The sequence below is a fragment of the Somniosus microcephalus genome, chromosome 9 (assembly GCF_052327205.1).
Source record: "Somniosus microcephalus isolate GS21.2 chromosome 9, FLI_Smic_1.0, whole genome shotgun sequence".
NCBI classification, from domain to species: Eukaryota; Metazoa; Chordata; class Chondrichthyes; order Squaliformes; family Somniosidae; genus Somniosus; species Somniosus microcephalus.
The window spans coordinates 12,348,074-12,367,454 of record NC_140995.1 but is presented as its reverse complement, the minus strand read 5'-3'; the positions used below and the strand labels follow the sequence as shown (position 1 = coordinate 12,367,454).

The following is a 19,381-nucleotide window of genomic DNA, read 5'->3' as shown; positions in this document are numbered from 1 at the left end:
TATACTGACGTCACATTGGCGTTCCAACATGTTGGATCTTGGTGTGCTGTAGCGTGGGTTTGCAACCACAACCTGACTGTTCAGCAGACGCCATACACTTACACAAAGGAATGGGAGTACGGAATCAATTCAGGCCGCTCGTTCACATCCAAATTCACAGGCGTTTGATGGAAGTACCACATAATAGACTTGTTAGCAGAATTGAAGCCCATAGGATTAAAGGGGCAGTGGCTGCGTGGATACAAAATTAGCTGAGACAGAAAGCAGAGAGTAATGGTCAACGGTGCAGATACTCAGGACACTAAAGGTGCAGACACTCAGATCATTATGTATTAATGACCTGGACTTGGGTATACAGGGCATAATATCAAAGTTTGCAGATGGCAAATACGCCACATCCACTGGTTCTCCCTTATCTAGTCTACCAGTTACATCCTCAAAAAACTCCAGTAGGTTTGTCAAACATGATTTCCCTTTCATAAACCCATGTTGACTTTGTCTAATCCCATTGATATTTTCTAAGTGTCCTGTTATCACATCCTTTATAATACTCCAGCATTTTCCCTACTACTGATGTTAGGCCATCCGGTCTGTAGTTCCCTGTTTTCTCTCTCCCTCCTTTTTTTAAATAGTGGGGTTACATTTGCAATTTCCTCCAATCTGCAGGAACTGTTCCATAATCTATAGAATTTTGGAAGATGACAACCAATGCATCCACCATTTCCATGGCTACCTCTTTTAGTACTCTGTGATGCAGATTATAAGGCCCTGGGGATTTATCGAGATTTAGTCCCATTAATTTCTCCAGCACTATTGGAAGTAGATCGCCGATCCTTCATCGTCGCTGGGTCAAAATCCTGGAACTCCCTGCCTAACAGCATTGTGGGAGCACCTTCACCACACGGACTGCAGCGGTTCAAGAAGGCAGCTCACCGCCACCTTCTCAAGGGCAATTAGGGATGGGCAATAAATGCTGGCCTTGCCAGCGACGCCCACATCCCAGGAACGAATATTAAAAAAAACGAATGTCCTGTTCCTATCTAGGAGCCACCTGATAAAGCCGAAACGTGTTTTGTTCAACAATTTAAATTCACCTACGGGTCTGTAACACAAAAAGATTCTAGTTAAGCACATTTAACTGAACATATATTATTTAATTTATTGACAATTTAACATTATTCTGGGATTTTTGTGGGTGGATCTAATCATTAGTAAATCTGGTTTCTTAACAAGAGATCATCCTTATCGAGGTTTGAGCTTCTCCAACGACTCTAACAGAACTTTTACAGAGATGAGCAGGAAGATTTATTTTTAAAACGGTGAGTTTCTAATGCAGCTTATTGAAAGATGAGTAATAATGCAAGTCAGCAATGCCAGAGATTGATAAAGATTAATAAGAGGTCTGCAATGAAGTCTGTAATAACATGATTTGCAGTAACAAGAGGTTGTTATCACAAGGTTTGTAATAGCTCAGTGTAATAACAGGGTTCCACTGTATTATTTTAAATTACCTCAAGTAGGGCATTTAAACTAGTTTATAAGGGCAATAATTTCCTTATTTCCCAGTAATTCTGAAATCTATTATTATATTACCAAGGAACATCTAATGGATTAGATTTTCTAAAAAGTTAAGAGCTGAAATTTTGATGGGGTTTCTTCTGATCTCCCACGATAACTTTAGCCAAAGTCACGCCGGGACATTGGGAAATTCTGAGTTGTAAATAATCCTTGTGAAGTGCCAAACTTTTGACAGAAATGCCCAAAAATGGCCGGAAGTCTCTTGGACAACACTGATCAGACCTGTCGACTGACGTTATGGTTCTGATTTTGTAATTGAAGTTTTAGGTAGAGAACGATAGATATCCAAGAGTGATTATAAGGCACTAACTCATATTGATCAATTCAGTTATTCTCATCTGTTGGGAGGAGATTGCAGTTTGAGGAGGGTTTTATAACTTACTTTGTGGATTTTATGGAAGTGGGATTATGACTTTTTTGCTCACACTGGCTTGGAGTAAATGATGAGGAAATACAACCTGTTCATTGATGTGTGATTACATCCACACTGCATAAATAGTTTTATTTAACAAATACAATCCTACTGGCCAATAATCAACAGTTGATGAATGGGAAATAATGGCCCAGAAACTCGGGTCGGGGGCTTCCCGCGGGTGCAAGCCCCCGACCTGCACTTACCTAGCGCGCCGGTCGTTGTGCTGTGGGCCCGCGTGGGATTCCGATCCTGGGCCTCCTCCAACTGCCGGCGCGCAGTGCTTGCGTATCCCAGGGGCGCAGTTAGTTCAAAGCATCCCCTGAGATCACGTGGGCCATGGAAAGCCAATGGTAGCAGGGAAATGCCCATTCATAAAATTGACAGGAAGAGCTGTCAAAACTATAAATACTATAAGCCCCAAAACATAACTAAAACTTCAAATAATTTTTTTTTTAAATCACATTTTTAAAATAACTATATAAATTACATAAAATAACTATTTTAAACAATAATTTAAATTTTTGAAAAAATTACATTTTCTAACGGGGCTAAAAATAAACTTACCTTTCTTTAAAGTATTTAAAAATAATAAACCTGTGGAAAAAATGTTTTAATTTTAATTAATTCACCACTTACCTTGTTAAAAGCAGGCCTTGCGCCTGCTTTTTAAAAGTGTAACTGCTGGAGACTTACCCTCCCGGAGAAACCTGCAAAAAAAACGTAAGTTCCAGGCGCACGCGCTGCCTCTCCGGCGCACGCGTTCAACCTCTGAACCCCTTCCTTTAAGGGAATGGAAATTCCGGTTTCCCGCGCATGCACAATGCATGCACAAAACCGGCACTTTCGTTGGGCCTACGGGTGAGTACCCAGCGTGTACTCACCCGTGGAGACCCGAATTTCTGGGCCAATATATTTGGTATCTAAAAATTACTTAGAAATCTGCCAACAATGTTGCAACTTGCAGTCCAAAAACCTTGGTCAAGCCTGGCCTCTTAGTACCTGGTGACTATTTAGCCTAACCACTGCATACTCTTAACCCCAAAGCAACCCAATGTTCAGCTTGAAACAGCACGGCACTAACCTATGTTTCAGAGCGTGCTGTAATAAATCTTTGTTCATTGATGGCACTTTATACCTATTTTTCCATCTGGGAGAATGAGATGCACAGGAGATGGATACGCCACAACAGGAATTTTAGTAAAATTATCTTTACTGAATGGGACAAAATAATAAGAATTTCAAAATAAACAGAACTTTGTGTTACATTGACACCTTGAGCATAACCACAACTGAGCGCATAAAGCACTGACTGGTTAAATGTTTTTTAAGTTCTGTTCTAAAGTAGGTGTAAAAAGCCCAAGTGTCGCTCTATAAAGCTGCTAATAGCTAGTTCTTCTATGGTGTTTCTCAAGATTTTTCTCCAATCCTATTTGATCAAACTGCATACTTACTGTGTGTTAACAGAGGTGCTATTACGGTCGAGCCTGCAATTGATTTTTTAAAATTATTCGTTTATGGGATGTGGGTGTCGCTGGCAATGCCAGCATTTATTGCCCATCCCTAATTGCCCTTGAGAAGGTGGTAAGCCGCCTTCTTGAATCGTTGCAGTCCGTGTGGTGAAGATACTCCCACAGTGCTGTTAGGGAGGGAGTTCCATGATTTTGACCCAGCGACGATGAAGGATCGGCGATATACTTCTAAGTCAGGATGGTGTGTGACTTGGAGGGGAACTTGGAGGTGGTTGTGTTCCCATGCACCTGCTGCCCTTGTCCTTCTAGGTGGAAGAGGTCACGGGTTTGGGAGGTGCTGCTGAAGGAGCCTTGGCGAGTTGCTGCAGTGTATCTTGTAGATGTTACACACTGCAGCCACGGTACGCCGGTGGTGGAGGGAGTGAATGTTTAAGGTGGTGGATGGGGTGCCAATCAAGCGGGCTGCTTTGTCCTGGATGGTGTTGAGCTTCTTGAGTGTTGTTGGAGCTGCACTCATCCAGGCAAGTGGAGAGTATTCCATCACACTCCTGACTTGTGCCTTGTAGATGGTGGAAAGGCTTTCTCTGTAAAATGGTTAAAGTGTAGAAAGTACCTCAATGTACATTATCGGTATAAATGTATGGGTAAATCAGTAAATTCAGAAGTGCTGAAAGGAATTGAACAGATATAATACAAGCATTCGTATGCATTAAAAATAAGCAAAAATAAACTAGCTATAAGAAATTTAATGCTATTTATTTAATATGACTATTTGCACAAAGTAATCACCTTGCATTACGACAAGTAGCCATATTTTCCCCAACATGAACTTTGTTACACTGTAAACAGGAAATAACATCCCCCAAACCCACAGAGTGTTGACAGAAACAATTTGCAGTGATAGAAATATCCATATTTTTGCATTAATTGTTATTTGTGTCCTATTTTGAAAAATACACATAACTATTTATGAATGATCTCCTCGTTAAGCTAGGTTCAGTTCATTGTCTATACAGCCAAACCATTGCATTAAGTAGAGCAACAATTGTACATTACTGAAATCCATATTAGACCCTCTTAAATAAATGTGGGCAATTAGTTACATAGAATCATAGAAAAATATGAGGAGTAGGCCATTCAGCCCTTCGAGCCTGCTCTGCCATTCAATATGAAAATGGCTGATCCTCTATCTCAATACCATATTCCCGCTCTCTCCCCATACCCCTTGATGCCTTTTGTGTCTAGAAATCTATCTATCGCATTCTTAAATATATTCAGTGACTTGGCCTCCACAGCCTTCTGGGGTAGAGAATTCCACAGGTTCACCACCCTCTGAGTGAAGAAATTTCTCTTCATCTCAGTCCTAAATGTCCTATCCCGTATCTTGAGACTGTGACCCTTCGTTCTAGAACCTGTAGGGATTTCGCAATAATTTCTAAATTTCCTACAGTTCCGAAGATTGATTTTTTGATTAAAGAATACCTGGGTAATATACCTTTAAAAATCCAGGGATCAAAATGGCCACCAGACCACGTGGCAGAAGACAAGGACTTGAAAAGGCAGCCTGCTGTGTCTGTGAAAAAGGTTCAATGGAGCAGTCAAACTGCCAATCAACGGCAGTTCAGGGAGTTCCCCTCCCTGCAGCAGACAATCAATGTGTTTACAGAAACTGCTACAATGTTTACACAAAGGATTAACCACTGGAGACTGAGGTTTCAGTCCGACCACAAGGACAATGACTTTTGTTTCTGTTTACTCAAGCAATCAAGGAAATAGACATGTTTTTTTTCAAACCACGGCAGCTTTATTCAAAGCCCATCACAGACAATGAGGACACATTTAAACTGCAGCTTTATTCAAAGCTCATCACAGACAATGAGGACACATTTAAACTGAGAAAAAAAACAGTTTAAATGAATGGGTAATTCATCCAAACCCATTACAGACAATGGGGACAGTTTGGATCCCTTTTGTTTAGCCCAGATACATCCGGATTTGGGCGGGAAGGGTTCGGCCCCAAATGGGGTACAAAAGATAGCTTCTCAGAAGCCTCTCTCGCTCTGTGGCCTCGTCTCCGTGCCCTCTACAACGTGGGAGCCTGCCTAAAGGAGTGGAACACCAGCAGTTTACTTTAAAAAAATTCTGGGGTGTTTTTACTTCGGGGCAGTGAAGATCAAAGATCGCAGGGCACGGAGCAGGCATTTTTCATTGGTGAGCATATATTTTTCTGGCCCATTACAAGGCAACTTAGAATAGGTATAGGGGTGGGAATTAAGTGGGAATTTTGTTAGAACTGTGATTTTAGTCGATTTTCCCTCATTGTGTCCGTTCTCTCCTCCCCTATTTAAGTAAAAGTGTTGCACTAGCAGATAAGGCTGTAGTGAACACTGAGAGTAGCTGTATTAAAGTGCTGTTTTTTTTTAGTAAAAGCCACTAAGCAAAGGTGCTGTAGTGAGCAAGGTGTTTTTATATTGAAATGCTATTAAAAGGGTGTTGCACTAAGCAGATAGTGCTTCAGTGGACACTAAGTAGCTGTATTAAAGTGCTGTTTTTAAGTAAAAGCCACTAAGCAAAGGTGCTGTAGTGAGCAAGGTGTTTCTATATTGAAAGTGCTATTAAAAGGGTGTTGCACTAAGCAGAGAGGTGCTTCATTGGACGCTAAGTAGCTGTATTTAAAAGTGCTGTATATTTAAATAAAGGAGTGTTGCACTGAGCAAAGAGCGCTCTAGTGGACACTAAGTGTACTGTGTTAAGCAAAAGTGCTGTGCCAGGCACAGGTGTGCTGTTTCGATTATTTTAATTTGTTTCTTTCTTTTTTTGTTTCAATAAATGCTGGTCTGTTTTGCAGCCAAACCACGAGTCACATTTTCTGTCTACATCGCTACCGAATAAGTCCGGCGGTCAGAACCAGGAATAGGGGAGCGCTTCGAAACCGCACGGGGGTCCCTGGAGCAGCTCAGAGGCTTCTGACTGGCCAGAGACAATAACCCCAACCCCGCAGTTAATTCCTACAAACCCCCCCACCACCCCCCCCAGCCAGGGGAAACATCCTCCCTGCATCCAGTCTGTCTAGCCCTGTCAGAATTTTATACGTTTCAATGAGATCCCCTCTCATTCTTCTAAACTCTATTGAATACAGGCCTAGTCGACCCAATCTCTCCTCATCAGACAGTCCTGCCATCCCAGGAATCAGTCTGGTAAACCTTCGCTGCACTCCCTTTACGGCAAGTATATCCTTTCTTAGGTAAGGAGACTAAAACTGCACACAGTACTCCAGGTGTGGTCTCACCAAGGCCCTGTACAACTTTTGGTGTTCTAATTAGGTAACCTTTGCCTGTCAGAAATCTGCTGTTGATTTGAACACTTCTTCAGACAATGGCAAAATTGTTTTTGTGAAATTCAATGAGTTGGTTTTCTAAACCCTTTTGTACACCTGGACCTCTTTAAATGTAGAGTGATGGGGGAGAGAAAGAGAGACCAAAGCCTCCACCGGTGGAATGAGTTAGCCCTTTTCCCACTTCCTGACCCTAAACCTAAATACACATAACTTGTTAATATTACAATAAATTTTGGCAGCAAGTATTTATAAAAATTGAATCATTTCACCCTGGGTATTGTGGAGTTCAGTTGCTCAATCAGCTTCCTATAATCTTCAACCGCATGAAACTTATCTGAAACACCAGGAAGAAGCAAGAAAAAAAAATGAGGATGCCCTTTTTGTTTATATATTGATACAGCAGCAAGCTAAATGAATGGAAACAGTACAAGACAGTGTGGAAGGCATGTAAAGACGAGACACTAGCGAGGTGAGTTGCACTGGTAGTTTCACCTTCGTTTGCGTATAGCTGTTTTTATCTTTCGATGGGAGAAACCATTGGGTTGACCTGAGTTCAGCAGTCTTGGTGCCCTGTTACAAGAGGAAAAATGGAGAACATCCATTTCAGCATTTTGGTTCTCAGTGCTCTCTTTCAAGTTACACATGGAAAGATTAGTTGCTTTCTTCCATATTTTGTTTCTTATATAGATGGTGGTTAGGTGCTAAAGTCTCATCAACTCCTGAAATATGTCAGAGTCTCTGCCTCAGCTTCTTTGCAATAGAGACGATAAGGAATTTACTGAAATATTAAACTTGACCATTGCTGACCTTCAGGAAATTAGCATTTGAAAAAATACATACCACAAATGCAAAGGTAATGAAGGGATGTCTGGCCCAACTGTGATTATTGTTCTAAAGAAGAACCTCTGATAAGGACTGCCCCAGATTGCCATTATCTGACATGGATTGAAGACCTGTGCTGACGACAGCTTCAGGTTTGTATTAACATCACTCCTCATTTCAGATCAGATAAACAGGAGTGAGTGCCGATTACCACAGCCTCGCTCCTAATTTACGTAGAAATCATTGCTGATAGAGTGTGGTCTTGGCAACGGGTCGGCAACCCACCCACACTCCCCCCCCCCCCCCCCACCCCGACCCCCATCCCGCCTGAGTGAAAGGTGAAAGAGGGCGGGTTGGAGGCAGGCTGGGGTCGGGGATCATATTTTTGCAACTTTCACTTCTCCCGCCCACACCTCCAACCCACTCGCTCTTCCCTCTGAAAATTCCGGCCAATGTGTAAGTCAGGTTTGGAGTGCGTGTGTGTAAATGCACAAAGTGTGGTTAATGAGGTTCGTGAGCCTCCGGTGCAATTAGCCTCAGGGGAATAAGATGTAGTGGTGATAACGGAGACCTGGCTCATAAAAGGGGAGGATTGGATGCTGAATATTTCTGTGTACAAGGTATTCAGGAAAGATAGGGAAGGAAAAAAAAGAGTAGCAGTTTTGATTAAGGAAATTATTACAGTACTAGAAAGGGAGACTGTCCTTGAGAATCTATTTGGTTGGAGTTAAGAAACAATAGAGGAGCTATTACGCTACTTGGTGGATTTTTTCAGTCACCAAATAGGGCTGTGTTTTGTTATGTATTGTGTGTTCTATTGTGTGTTCTCCTCCCACCTGTGGTGGCGCTGTCACAGGAGATAAATGGTTGGGTGTTCTCTGTTAAGTTTTAGCTCTCTTTGTTCGGAGCTTCCCAGAACTTCCTTTCCTTCCAATAAAGCACTTCATGTTTGAATCTCTGAGTTCTGAGTCCTAAATTGTGTCTAGGTAGAAAGGTACCGACACAACATGTTTATTTGCACCATAAGTGGGTTGGACCAGATTTCTGATTGGTTCCCTTGGAGGACAAGACACACCCGACAGTTTGTCTGGACTGTGCAATTTGATCCTGTCTGCTGGAGTGTAATTCAAAGTCTCTGCAATGTGCAATTTGATCCAGTCATTGTCACAGGTAGGCTGCTCCAGTGAAGCTGCTCCAGTGCAGCCATGACAGTGGCATCTACCTGTTGATCTGAAGGATCATCTAGAAAGGCAAGGTAACTCTCCTAGGGCCAGGTACGTCCTGCCCTGTCGACCTCCTCCCAATCATCAGTTGAGTGATATAACATAAACTGCTCAGCAAGTCAGGCAACATCTGTGGAGAGAGAGGAGCAGCTTCGGTGGAGAGAGAAGCAGTGTTAACGTTTGAGGTCGATTACCTTTCATCAGAACATGAAACGTTAACTCTGTTTCTCTTTCCGTAAATGCTGCCTGATTTGCTGAGTGAAATTCACAGCAGTGACTATTTGACATAATTTGAGCTGCGAGGTTGGTTTAGTGAGGCGCCTTTCATTCAACCAGAACAGGTGAGGGTGATGTCATTGCAAGTGACATCATTAGCAGAACCTTAGATTTTTAGCCTGCGCTTAGAATGACATCATCGAGTGGCCCGGCTCATGTGCAGGATGATATCACGGGTCAACCGAAAACCGGAAGCACCCACACTGTCGCTAATCACTCCGTCAAACTAAACACTCTGGGTGAGAGCTGTGGTGACTGATGGGGCATTGTGAGTGAGTCATAGATTGTTAATAGGTTTATTGGGTACGAAGTGAATAGTGACAGTGTCATGACTTCCGGATTTTGTCCAGTCCAATGATGTCACTTGTCGCTCATGCGCCGGACTATCCAAGAAGTCAAGTCACTGCCGTTCATGGTCAAGAGCATGCTGCGCCATGATCTTCACAGAAACCTGGCTGAACAATGGCATCCCTGACACCACCATACAACTAGAAGGACGCACGGTCTTCCGCGCCGACAGAACTGCAGACTCCGGCAAGAGCAAGGGAGGCGGTTTGTGCATTTACACCAACAATGCCTGGTGCACCAACAGTGATATAATTGATAGATCCTGCTCGGCTGATTTGGAATTCCTCGTGGTAAGGTGCAGACCCTTCTACCTGCCTCGGGAATTCACGAATGTTATCATCACTGCGGTCTACATTCCACCACACGCTAATGCCAAACTAGCACTGAAGGACCTCTACAGGGCCATCAGCGAACAACAAACTGCGCACCCAGACGGAGCTTTTATCGTCACGGGGGACTTCAATCACACAAACCTAAAAACTGTACTACCGAAATTCCACCAAAATGTCTCCTGCCCCACAAGAGGGGAGAACACATTGGATCAAGTCTACACGAGCATTGTAGACGCTTACAAGGCCATTCCCTGCCCCCACCTTGGGAAGTCTGACCAGCTCTCCCTGTTTCTAGCCCCGGCATACAAACCGCTCATCAAAAGAGAGAGAACATCAATGAGAGCAGTGAAAGTATGGCCAGAGGGGGCAGTATCGGAGCTTCAGGATTGCTTCGAACGCACTGATTGGGGCATGTTTGCCCACAATGACATCGAGGAATACGCATCCACAGTGCTATTCTACATCAACAGCTGCGTCGAGGTCGTCACGACCCACAAAAATATCAGGTCATACCCCAACCAGAAACCCTGGATGAACGGAGAGGTCCGCTCACTGTTGAAAGCACGCGACGCAGCATTTAAATCTGGCGACGCGGCGGCTTACAGAGCAGCTAGGACCAACCTAAAAAAGGGTATCAGGACTGCCAAATGGAAACAGACACTACGGATAGAGGATCACTTCCGCAACAACTCGGACCCCCGGCGCATGTGGCAAGGCATCCAGTCCATCACTGACTACAAGGGCAAAAACACCAGTCCCCCGGTCAGCGACGCCTCCCTTCCGGAGGAGCTTAACAACTTCTACGCTCGCTTCGACAGGGACAACAAGGAGCCGGCTACCAAAGCCTTGCCACCCCCGGAAGACCAGGTGCTCACTCTGTCGACCTCCGACGTAAGGGGCGCTTTACGCAGAGTGAACACACGAAAGGCTACTGGACCGGATAGCATCCCTGGACGGGTACTCAAGGAATGTGCTGATCAGCTGGCTGATGTCTTCACCGCCATCTTCAACCTGTCATTGGCCCAGGCAGTAGTCCCTACATGCTTCAAGACCGCCACCATCATTCCTGTGCCTAAACAAGCGGCTGTGACGTGTCTGAACGACTATCGACCTGTCGCACTCACACCCATCATAATGAAGTGTTTCGAGAGACTGGTCTTAGCCCACATCAAAGCCAGTGTTCCTGCCTCCCTTGACCAACACCAGTTTGCCTATCGGGCAAACAGATCAACGGAGGATTCAATCACAACTGCTCTACACTCGGCACTGAATCACCTAGATGGTAAGGAGACCTACATCAGAATGTTGTTTATAGACTACAGCTCAGCATTCAACACTATCGTCCCCAACAAGCTGGCCACCAAACTCCAAACTCTTGGCCTGAACACTTCCCTCTGCAACTGGACCCTGGACTTCCTAACAAACAGACCCCAGTCTGTCAAATTAGGCAACCACACCTCCCCCCCCCTGACCCTGAACACGGGGGCCCCACAAGGATGTGTGCTGAGCCCCCTCCTCTACTCCCTCTTCACCCACGACTGTGTGGCTGTTAATGGTTCCAACACCATCATCAAGTTTGTAGATGACACCACGGTAGTAGGCCAGATCACCAACAACGATGAGTCAGCCTACAGGTGTGAGGGTGCCAGTCAGTTCCTTTTTGTAACCTCTAGATGGCACATTCACTTGCTTCTTTGTGTTAAACAAACAACAAATTAACAAAATAAACTCCAGTACCCCTTTAAATAAAACCTTAACCCCTCAAATTAAAATTTGATTATTTAAACTAATTATGCACTCCAGTCCCCGCGGCGCCCACCGGTCACGCAAAAGCTCGAGCGCGCCGGCGGACACCGCGTGCTCCATCTCTAGGGCCACCCGGGCGCGAACATGGCCACGGAAGAGGGGGAGGCAATCCGGTCGGACGACCCCCTCGACCGCCCGCTGCCTGGACCAATTAATGGCTTTCTTGGCCAGGCCCAGGAGCAGGCCCACGAGGAGGTCCTCCAACCTGCCCGCTCCCCTCCGCACGGGGTGACCGTAGATCAGGAGCGTGGGACTGAAGTGCAACCAAAATTTGAGGAGCAGCCCCCTCAAAAAATGGAAGAGGGGCTGCAACCTCTCACACCCCGTGTACACGTGAAAGACGGACTCCTCCAGACCGCAAAACAAACAAGCGGTCTGGGAGTCCGTAAACCTGCTTAAAAATCTATTGCACGGAACTGCTCTGTGCAACACCCTCCAGGCCAAATCCCCGATAGAACAGGGGAGGACTCCCGCATAGAGAGCCCCCCATTGGGGACCTCCGCCTCCGTCCGGAGGTAAAACGGCACGCCACGGCGTGTCCGGACGGCAGGCGAAGATGGCAAAGTGGAAGGTGTGCAAGAGCAGCCCGTACAGGAAACCACTCCGCGCAGAATGAAAAAGCACGGAGGGTATTTCCTCGAGACGGCTCAAGTTGTGAGGCGCCGATCCCCGAGGGGAGTCTCGGGGCAAGGCGCCGATAAGGAATTCCATCCGAACGGGAGTAAGCTCGGACGGGATCTCCCCACGTGCCCGAGCCGCCTCGACACACCTCGTGGCGCCGGGGGGCAACATCGCTTTCACCGCCCCGATGGCATTGACCGCGAGCTGGACGTTGTCCCATGACATGCGTCGCGCCAGCTCCTCTGGCGCCATCCAGCCCGCTCCTCCGCCATCGAGTAGGTCCCCGACTCTAGTCACCCTGCCAGGCACAGCCCTGCGCTCCGCCAGCCACCCGAACTCGCGGACGTGGAGGTGCGGATTCCTGAACAGCGGCTCCCGGAGGACAGCCGCCGCTCCTGACGGGGGAGAGCTCCGCCTGGAGGCGACGGAGTTCCAAACCCATAGTAGTTCCTGGTAAAAGACAGGCAGCTCCCGCAGGCTCTCACGCCTGCCGCTCACCTCCAAAAACAGGAGCTGCGTGTCGTAATTGAGGCCGTGCAGCTGGCGGAAAAAATACGTCGCCAGCGCACACCATCTTGGAGGATTCTCGACGTACAGGTATCTCTGCAGCGTCCGAAGACGGAAAGTCGCAGCCTGGGTGCGGAGGCACACCAACGCCTGACCGCCCTCCTTAAGCGGGAGACTCAGAACCGCGGCAGCGACCCAGTGTTTCCTGTTGTTCCAGAAGAAGTCGACGAGCTTCTTCTGTATCTTGGCGACAAACGCAGGGGGGGGGGATCAGAGTAACCAACCGGTACCACAACATGGCGGCCACCAGTTGGTTTATGACCAACGCCCGACCCCTGTAGGACAACACTCGGAGCAATCCTGTCCAGCGTCCTAAGCGAGCGGTGACTTTGGCCTCCAGCTCGTGCCAGTTCGCCGGCCAGGCGTCCTCGGCCGGGCTGAGGTAGACTCCCAAGTAGAGGAGGTGCGTGGTACTCCAGGCGAAGGGCCCGAACTCCTCCGGCAGAGAGTCCACCTGCCACTGACCCACCAGGAGTCCAGAACATTTCCCCCAGTTGATCCTGGCGGAGGATGCGTCCGAGTAAATCTGCTGGCATTCCCGCATCCTCCGCAAGTCAACGGGATCCGTGACCACGAGGAGCACGTCATCGGCGTAAGCCGAGAGGACCACCTCCACGCCCGGCCCTTGCAGAGCCAATCCCGCCAACCTCTTCCGCAAGAAGCGCAGGAAAGGCTCCACGCAAATGGCATATAACTGGCCGGACATGGGGCATCCCTGACGCACCCCCCTCCCGAAGCGAAGGGGCGCCGTCAAGGACCCGTTAACTTTAATCAGACACTCCGCGGCAGCGTACAGAAGTCGGATCCGGGCGACGAAATGCGTCCCGAACCCGAATGCGCGCAGAGTCCCGAAAAGATACTCGTGATCCACCCTGTCGAACGCCTTCTCCTGATCCAGGGAAAGGAAGGCGACCGACAGACCAGCCCTCTGGGAATGGTGGACCAGGTCCCGGACCAGATGGATGTTATCGTGAATGGTCCGGCCCGGGACCGTGTAAGACTGGTCGGGATGGATCATGCGGGCCAGCACGGCGCCAAGGCGAACAGACATGGCCCTGGCAAAGATTTTGTAATCAGTGCTGAGGAGGGAGACCGTGCGCCAGTTCTTGAGGAGGCGGAGATCACCCCTCTTAGGCAGCAGGACGATCACCGCCCTGCGCCACGAGAGGGGCATCTCCCCGGTCGCCAGACATTCCCCCAGGACCCGCACGTAGTCGCCCCCCAGGATGCCCCAGAACGCCCTGTGGAACTCCACGGTCAGCCCGTCCAGCCCCGGGGACTTCCCCCTAGAGAGCTGGCGGAGGGCGCCGGACAGCTCCTCCAAACTCAGAGGAGCGTCCAATTTTTCGGCGCCCTCCAGGCCGACCTTCGGCAGGTCCTCCCACAAAACTCCGCGCGCGTCCTCGCTGGACGGATCCGGAGAGAACAGAGCCCCGTAATAGGCGCGGGTCTCCACGCGGATTCCCTCCGGATCCGAGACCGGAGATCCGTCGTCGGCCAGCAGCTCCAAAAGCTGCTTACGGACCCCCTGTCTTTTTTCCAGCGAGTAGAAGAAGGGGGAGCCGCGGTCCAGGTCCCGCAGGAGCTGGATCCGCGACCTCACGTACGCGCCTCGGGACCCGACGAGCCGCAGGTCCTTCAGCGCACCCTTCTTCTCTTCGTACGCCAGCCGCAGGGCCGGGTCCTCGGCGACTTGACCGAGACGGGACTCCAGGTCGAGCACCTCCTTCTCCAACTGCCCGACCCGGGCCTCCCGCCTCTTGGTCGACCCCTTCGCGTACTCCTGACAGAAGAGACGGATGTGAGCCTTGCCCACATCCCACCATAGCCTCAAGGAGGGGAAGCCCCCCCGCTTCCTTCTCCAGCCGGCCCAGAACCGACCGAACGAATCCCGGAACCGCGCGTCCTCCAGCAGCAGGTTGTTAAAGTGCCAGTACGCGGACCCCCCCCCGGCGCGCGGCGGCACGAGCTCCGCCCACACCAGGTGGTGGTCCGTGCACGGCACCGGCCGCACGGAAGCCGTCGGAACGCAGGAGACGTACGCCCGGGAAATGTAGAGGCGGTCGATCCTGGACGCTCCTCCCCCAGACCTCACAAAGGTGAAGGCGCTGGAGTCGGGATGGAGATTACGCCAGACGTCCACCAAGTCGAGGGACCCGACCAGGTCCCTCAACTTCCCCACCGACGCCGGGCTCGGCTGGGTACCCGTGCGGTCCCTCGCCTCGAGGGTACAATTAAAATCCCCCCCGAGGATGACACATTCGCCCGCGTCGATGGAGCCCAAAAGAGTGGACACTTCTTCAAAGAAACGCGCTTGCTGCGCACCGGTCTGAGGGGCGTACACGTTCACTAGATGGAACGGCACGCCCCCCAGGCGAACAGTGACCTGGAGCAAGCGGCCCGGCACGAGCTCCTTGACCCCCAAGATCTCCGGCTGAAAATGCGGGGCCAACAAGATAGCCACCCCACTGGAAACACTGGAGAGGTGACTCATGTTGACCCCTCCTTGCCACTCCAGGAGCCACGTGGCCTCGTCTCCCGGAACGGTGTGGGTTTCTTGCAGGAAGCACACCGCATATTTCCCGTCCCGAAGGACCGAAAAGTTATTAAATCTGCGGCTAGCTTCCCTGCTGCCGTTGACGTTGAGGCTGGCTATGGTTATCTTCATTTCAGAAGCACAACCAACCCCTACATAAATCTAACGGGGGAAGGGAGGGCGGCCGCTAGTCGACCGCCACTCCCTTAGCAGCCCGGTGAGGAATGCCCGGAACCGACACAGCTCGGACGGGCTCACGCCCGCGTCCGCACCCATGGTCTTATAGGCGACGCGGGCCAACCCGACGAGCAGCGCCAGCCCCGACCATCTGTCGAGGGCCTGCTGGGTCCTGCGGCGACCCTGGCTCGTGGCCACAAATTCCCGGAGCTCCCTGATGGGAATAAGAACGAGGGGGGGCCCGGCGAGGGGCGCGAGGTCATCCATCGCCTCGTCGGTGATGGATTCTAAATCTTCCTCCGCCCCCACCACCGAGTCCCCGTCCTCCTCCGGGGGGTCGCCACCGGCGGCCGAACCGTCCGCCACGCAGTGCGCATCGGGCGGCCCGGCCGCGACAGCCGGCCCCGCCTCCGCCCGGGTCCCACCCCCAGGATCGGCAGCGGAGGATTCCCCCCCGGGCTCCTTTAGGGGGGCCGGGCCAGAAGGCGGCGGCGGCTCGGAGACCCCCTCCGCCCCAGGCGCCGGAACGACCGGAGAGACCGGAGAAAACAAAAACCCGGCCCCCTCCAAGTCGCCCGGCGCCGGAGACACAGGCAGAGGGCCCTCCTCCGCAACGCCCCCGGCCTCCGACCCATCAGAGGGGGTAAAATTTTGACAGACCTCGACGAGGTCGAGCAGCACCTGGGAAAAATCCGGGTCGCTCTGGGCGAGCTCGTCCTCAGACGACCCGCCCGACCCGGTCCCCTGGCCGCCCGACCCGTCGAGGGGCAATGCCACCAGTAATGGATCGATACCCGCCGCGGGTTGTTCCGCGACCCCCCCCACGGGCAGGGTCTCGTCCCCATCCCCGGGAGGCACGAGCCGGGCAGACGCTTCTGCCTCAGCTTCCCCAGGGACAGGCGACCCCTGCCGTTCGCCCGTAATAGTGTTAGCGGTGGGGTGGGGTGCAGTGTCCGCGGCGGGCGACGACTCCCCCTGACCGGAGGGACCTTGCACCTCCCGGTCCCCCCCCCTCGTCCCGGGAGTCGCGCCTTCGCTTGAGCGCGGAGGGGTAGAGGGAGGCCTCCATGTCTTCGGGGGCCTCCCCTGCTCCTTCCAGAGGAGCGAGTTCTTTGGGTCCCCCGGACCCAAGCCCGGCCGCAGGTTCCGGTGGTCCCGCCTCGGCGGTCACGGCCACGGGCTCAGGCACGGGGTCCCCCCCAGCTCCGCACTCCACCAACAACGCCGCGATGCTCCCGGGCGTCAGGGGGTCCATATTAAAGGGTTCGCCCTCCTCGGGGGGACCCACCCTACGGTGTTTAATTTTCCCCAGCGCCTTTTTCGCGACCGGACCTCCCTCCTCCCCCCCGCTGGAGGCCTGGATGACGATGGCCTCCGACGACGACCGCGCCCCGTTAGCTTTTGTTCGGGAGGGGGCGCAGCTAGACCCGGAGGGAGGAGCGGCGGCGGCGCCAGCCTTGGTCGCGCCGGATGACTTGGCGGCCTTGGAGGCGGGGCAGTTTTTCCGCACGTGCCCCACCTCCCTACAGGCGTGGCACCGCACGCCGTCCGTGGTCCAAAAGACGCGGTACGGGGTCCCCCCGTGGAGGACCGTGAAAGCCCCGTCCGTCTCCCCCTCCCGCGCCAGCTGGACAAAGGCCTGGCGCCGGAAGGAGAAGACATGGCGAAGGCTCCTTTCCCGGAGCCCGAGCGGGATCGGGGAAATCCCCGACCTCACCTCACCGAGTTGACGAAGGTGGGGGAGGAGGAGCTCACCGGCGATATAGGGCGGGACATTCGACAAGACGACCCTCTGCGCGGTGGCCTCCAGCGGGTCCACCGGCAGGAAAGTCCCGCCCACGGTGAGCCCCTGGGCGATGGCCAGGGCCACCGCCCGCTCGGACTCCAGGAAGAAGACAGCCTTGCCGTACATTTTTGAGGCGGCGACTATGGCCGGAGGGCCGACAACCCCGGCCATAGCCTTCACGCACGCCTCAATAGTCATGTCGGGGTGGGTGTAGCTCTTCACCCCGAGCTTGATGGTCATCAGCCGGAACGGCGCCGGGGCGGCGGCAGCAGCGGGAGCAGCCGAGGCTTTGGCCGTCGCCGCCGCATAGGTCATCGCCGGCCCCGTCACCGCCAAAGAAGTACTGGCCATCATGGGGTGGTTCTTAAAAAAAGAGCTACACACACCCCAACTTTGTCACAGGCCTGGAGGTTTTTAATGGCCTCGGAAAAAAAGAGTCCTGAGCAGAGGGAGTGTAAATGTACTGGGCCACCTCTCCCCTTGATGGAATAAATTGGGAGGGGGCCCTTCCTTCCCTCTGCTCAATTGGTCAAAATAAATGAGAAGGGAGGTGCCTTTTGGAGAGGCAGAGAGAGGACAAAGAGAGAGAGAGAGAGGGGGGAGGTGGGAAGGAGGGGAGGGGCCGCAAAGGCAGGGTCCCCGCTCAAGGATGGTAGACGGTGGGTGGGCGTCGGCAGGGGGTGCACTCCCCGATGGAAAAATAGATAAAGTCTCTGCGGATGGTCTTCAGGCAGGGGGAGAAGACGTCTTCGCCTGGGAAGCTGGAGAAAAAGCCCAGGCTCCACCCCACACCAGGTCTTCGCGATGAAGGCTTCGCCTGGGCAGCTCCAGCTAACCCAGGCCAGGCAATGGAAGGGGCTTTTGACACCCCTTGGTCTTCCGGCCCGGTCTTCTTTCCTCCCCCTACCCACAATACAAAGTCTTTGGGGAATGCACCGAATGACACCCCCCTGCAGAAGTTCAAATGGAAAAGAAGTTGCTCCTACCCTCCTTCCAAGTAGTGGGTGTTGAAGGCCGCTCCTCTCCTCTCCCTCTCCTGGAATGGAGGCCAATTTGGGGAGGCAGTGATGGAAAAGCCTCTCTTGTTGTAAATGCTGGCCTCCTTGTTCCCTCTCCTCCTCTCCCTCCAGGCACCTCGGTAGATGAAGTTAGTAGATGATGGTTGATGGTGGTGGTGGCCTGGGGTCTCTCCTTCCCCTCCACTCCCAGGTCAAGGCGACCACCACTTTCCACACAGCAGCTGCTGCAGCACAACCTGCTCCACAGACAGCAAAGTCCAGAATGAGTGTGAGGGTGCCAGTCAGTTCCTTCTTGTCACCTCTAGATGGCACCTTCACTTGTTGGTTCCTTTGTTAATGTTTCTCGTTTTCTTTGTTAATTGCTCCTTGCTTTCCTCTTCTTTGTTTAAACCAATAAAAAAAAACATTAAACAAATACACTAACAAAAAACCCAGAAACAAGACTTAACCCATTAAATTAAAGTTTGGTTGTTTAAACCAATTATGCACTCCAGTCCCCGCGGCGCCCACCGGTCACGAAAGAGCTCGAGCTCGCCGGCGGACACCGCGTGCTCCATCTCCAGGGCCACCCGGCCGCGAATGTGGCCGCGGAAGAGAGGGAGGCAATCCGGCCGGACGACCCCCTCGACCGCCCGCTGCCTGGACCAATTAATGGCTTTCTTGGCCAGGCCCAGGAGCAGACCCACGAGGAGGTCCTCCGACCTGCCCGCTCCCCTCCGCACCGGGTGACCGTAGATCAAGAGCGTGGGACTGAAGTGCAACCAAAATTTGAGGAGCAGCCCCTTCAAATAATGGAAGAGGGGCTGCAACCTCCCACACCCGACATAAACATGGAACACGGACTCCTCCAGACCGCAGAACAAACAAGCGGCCCGGGAGTCCGTGAACCTACTTAGAAACTTGTTGCACGGGACTGCTCTGTGCAACACCCTCCAGGCCAAGTCCCCGATAGAACAAGGGAAGACTCCCGCATAGAGAGCCCCCCATTGGGGACCTCCGCCTCCGCCGGAAGGTAAAACGTCACGCCACGGCGTGTCCGGACGGCAGGCGAAGATGGCAAAGTGGAAGG

At 51.6% G+C, this 19,381-nt stretch overlaps 1 protein-coding gene across 3 annotated transcripts in view; it reads right to left on the bottom strand.

The window, feature by feature from the left end:
* Nucleotides 1–7,165: 7,165 nt before the first annotated feature.
* LOC147112260 (uncharacterized) overlaps nt 7,166–19,381 on the bottom strand; it is a 33,600-nt gene continuing 21,384 nt past the window's right edge. For all 3 annotated transcript variants that reach the window (XM_085996368.1, XM_085996366.1, XM_085996367.1), the window contains one exon: nt 7,166–7,369. In XM_085996368.1, coding sequence (XP_085852494.1) covers nt 7,288–7,369 — 82 coding nt within the window. In that variant the 3' untranslated portion in view covers nt 7,166–7,287. The remainder of the gene's footprint in view (nt 7,370–19,381) is intronic.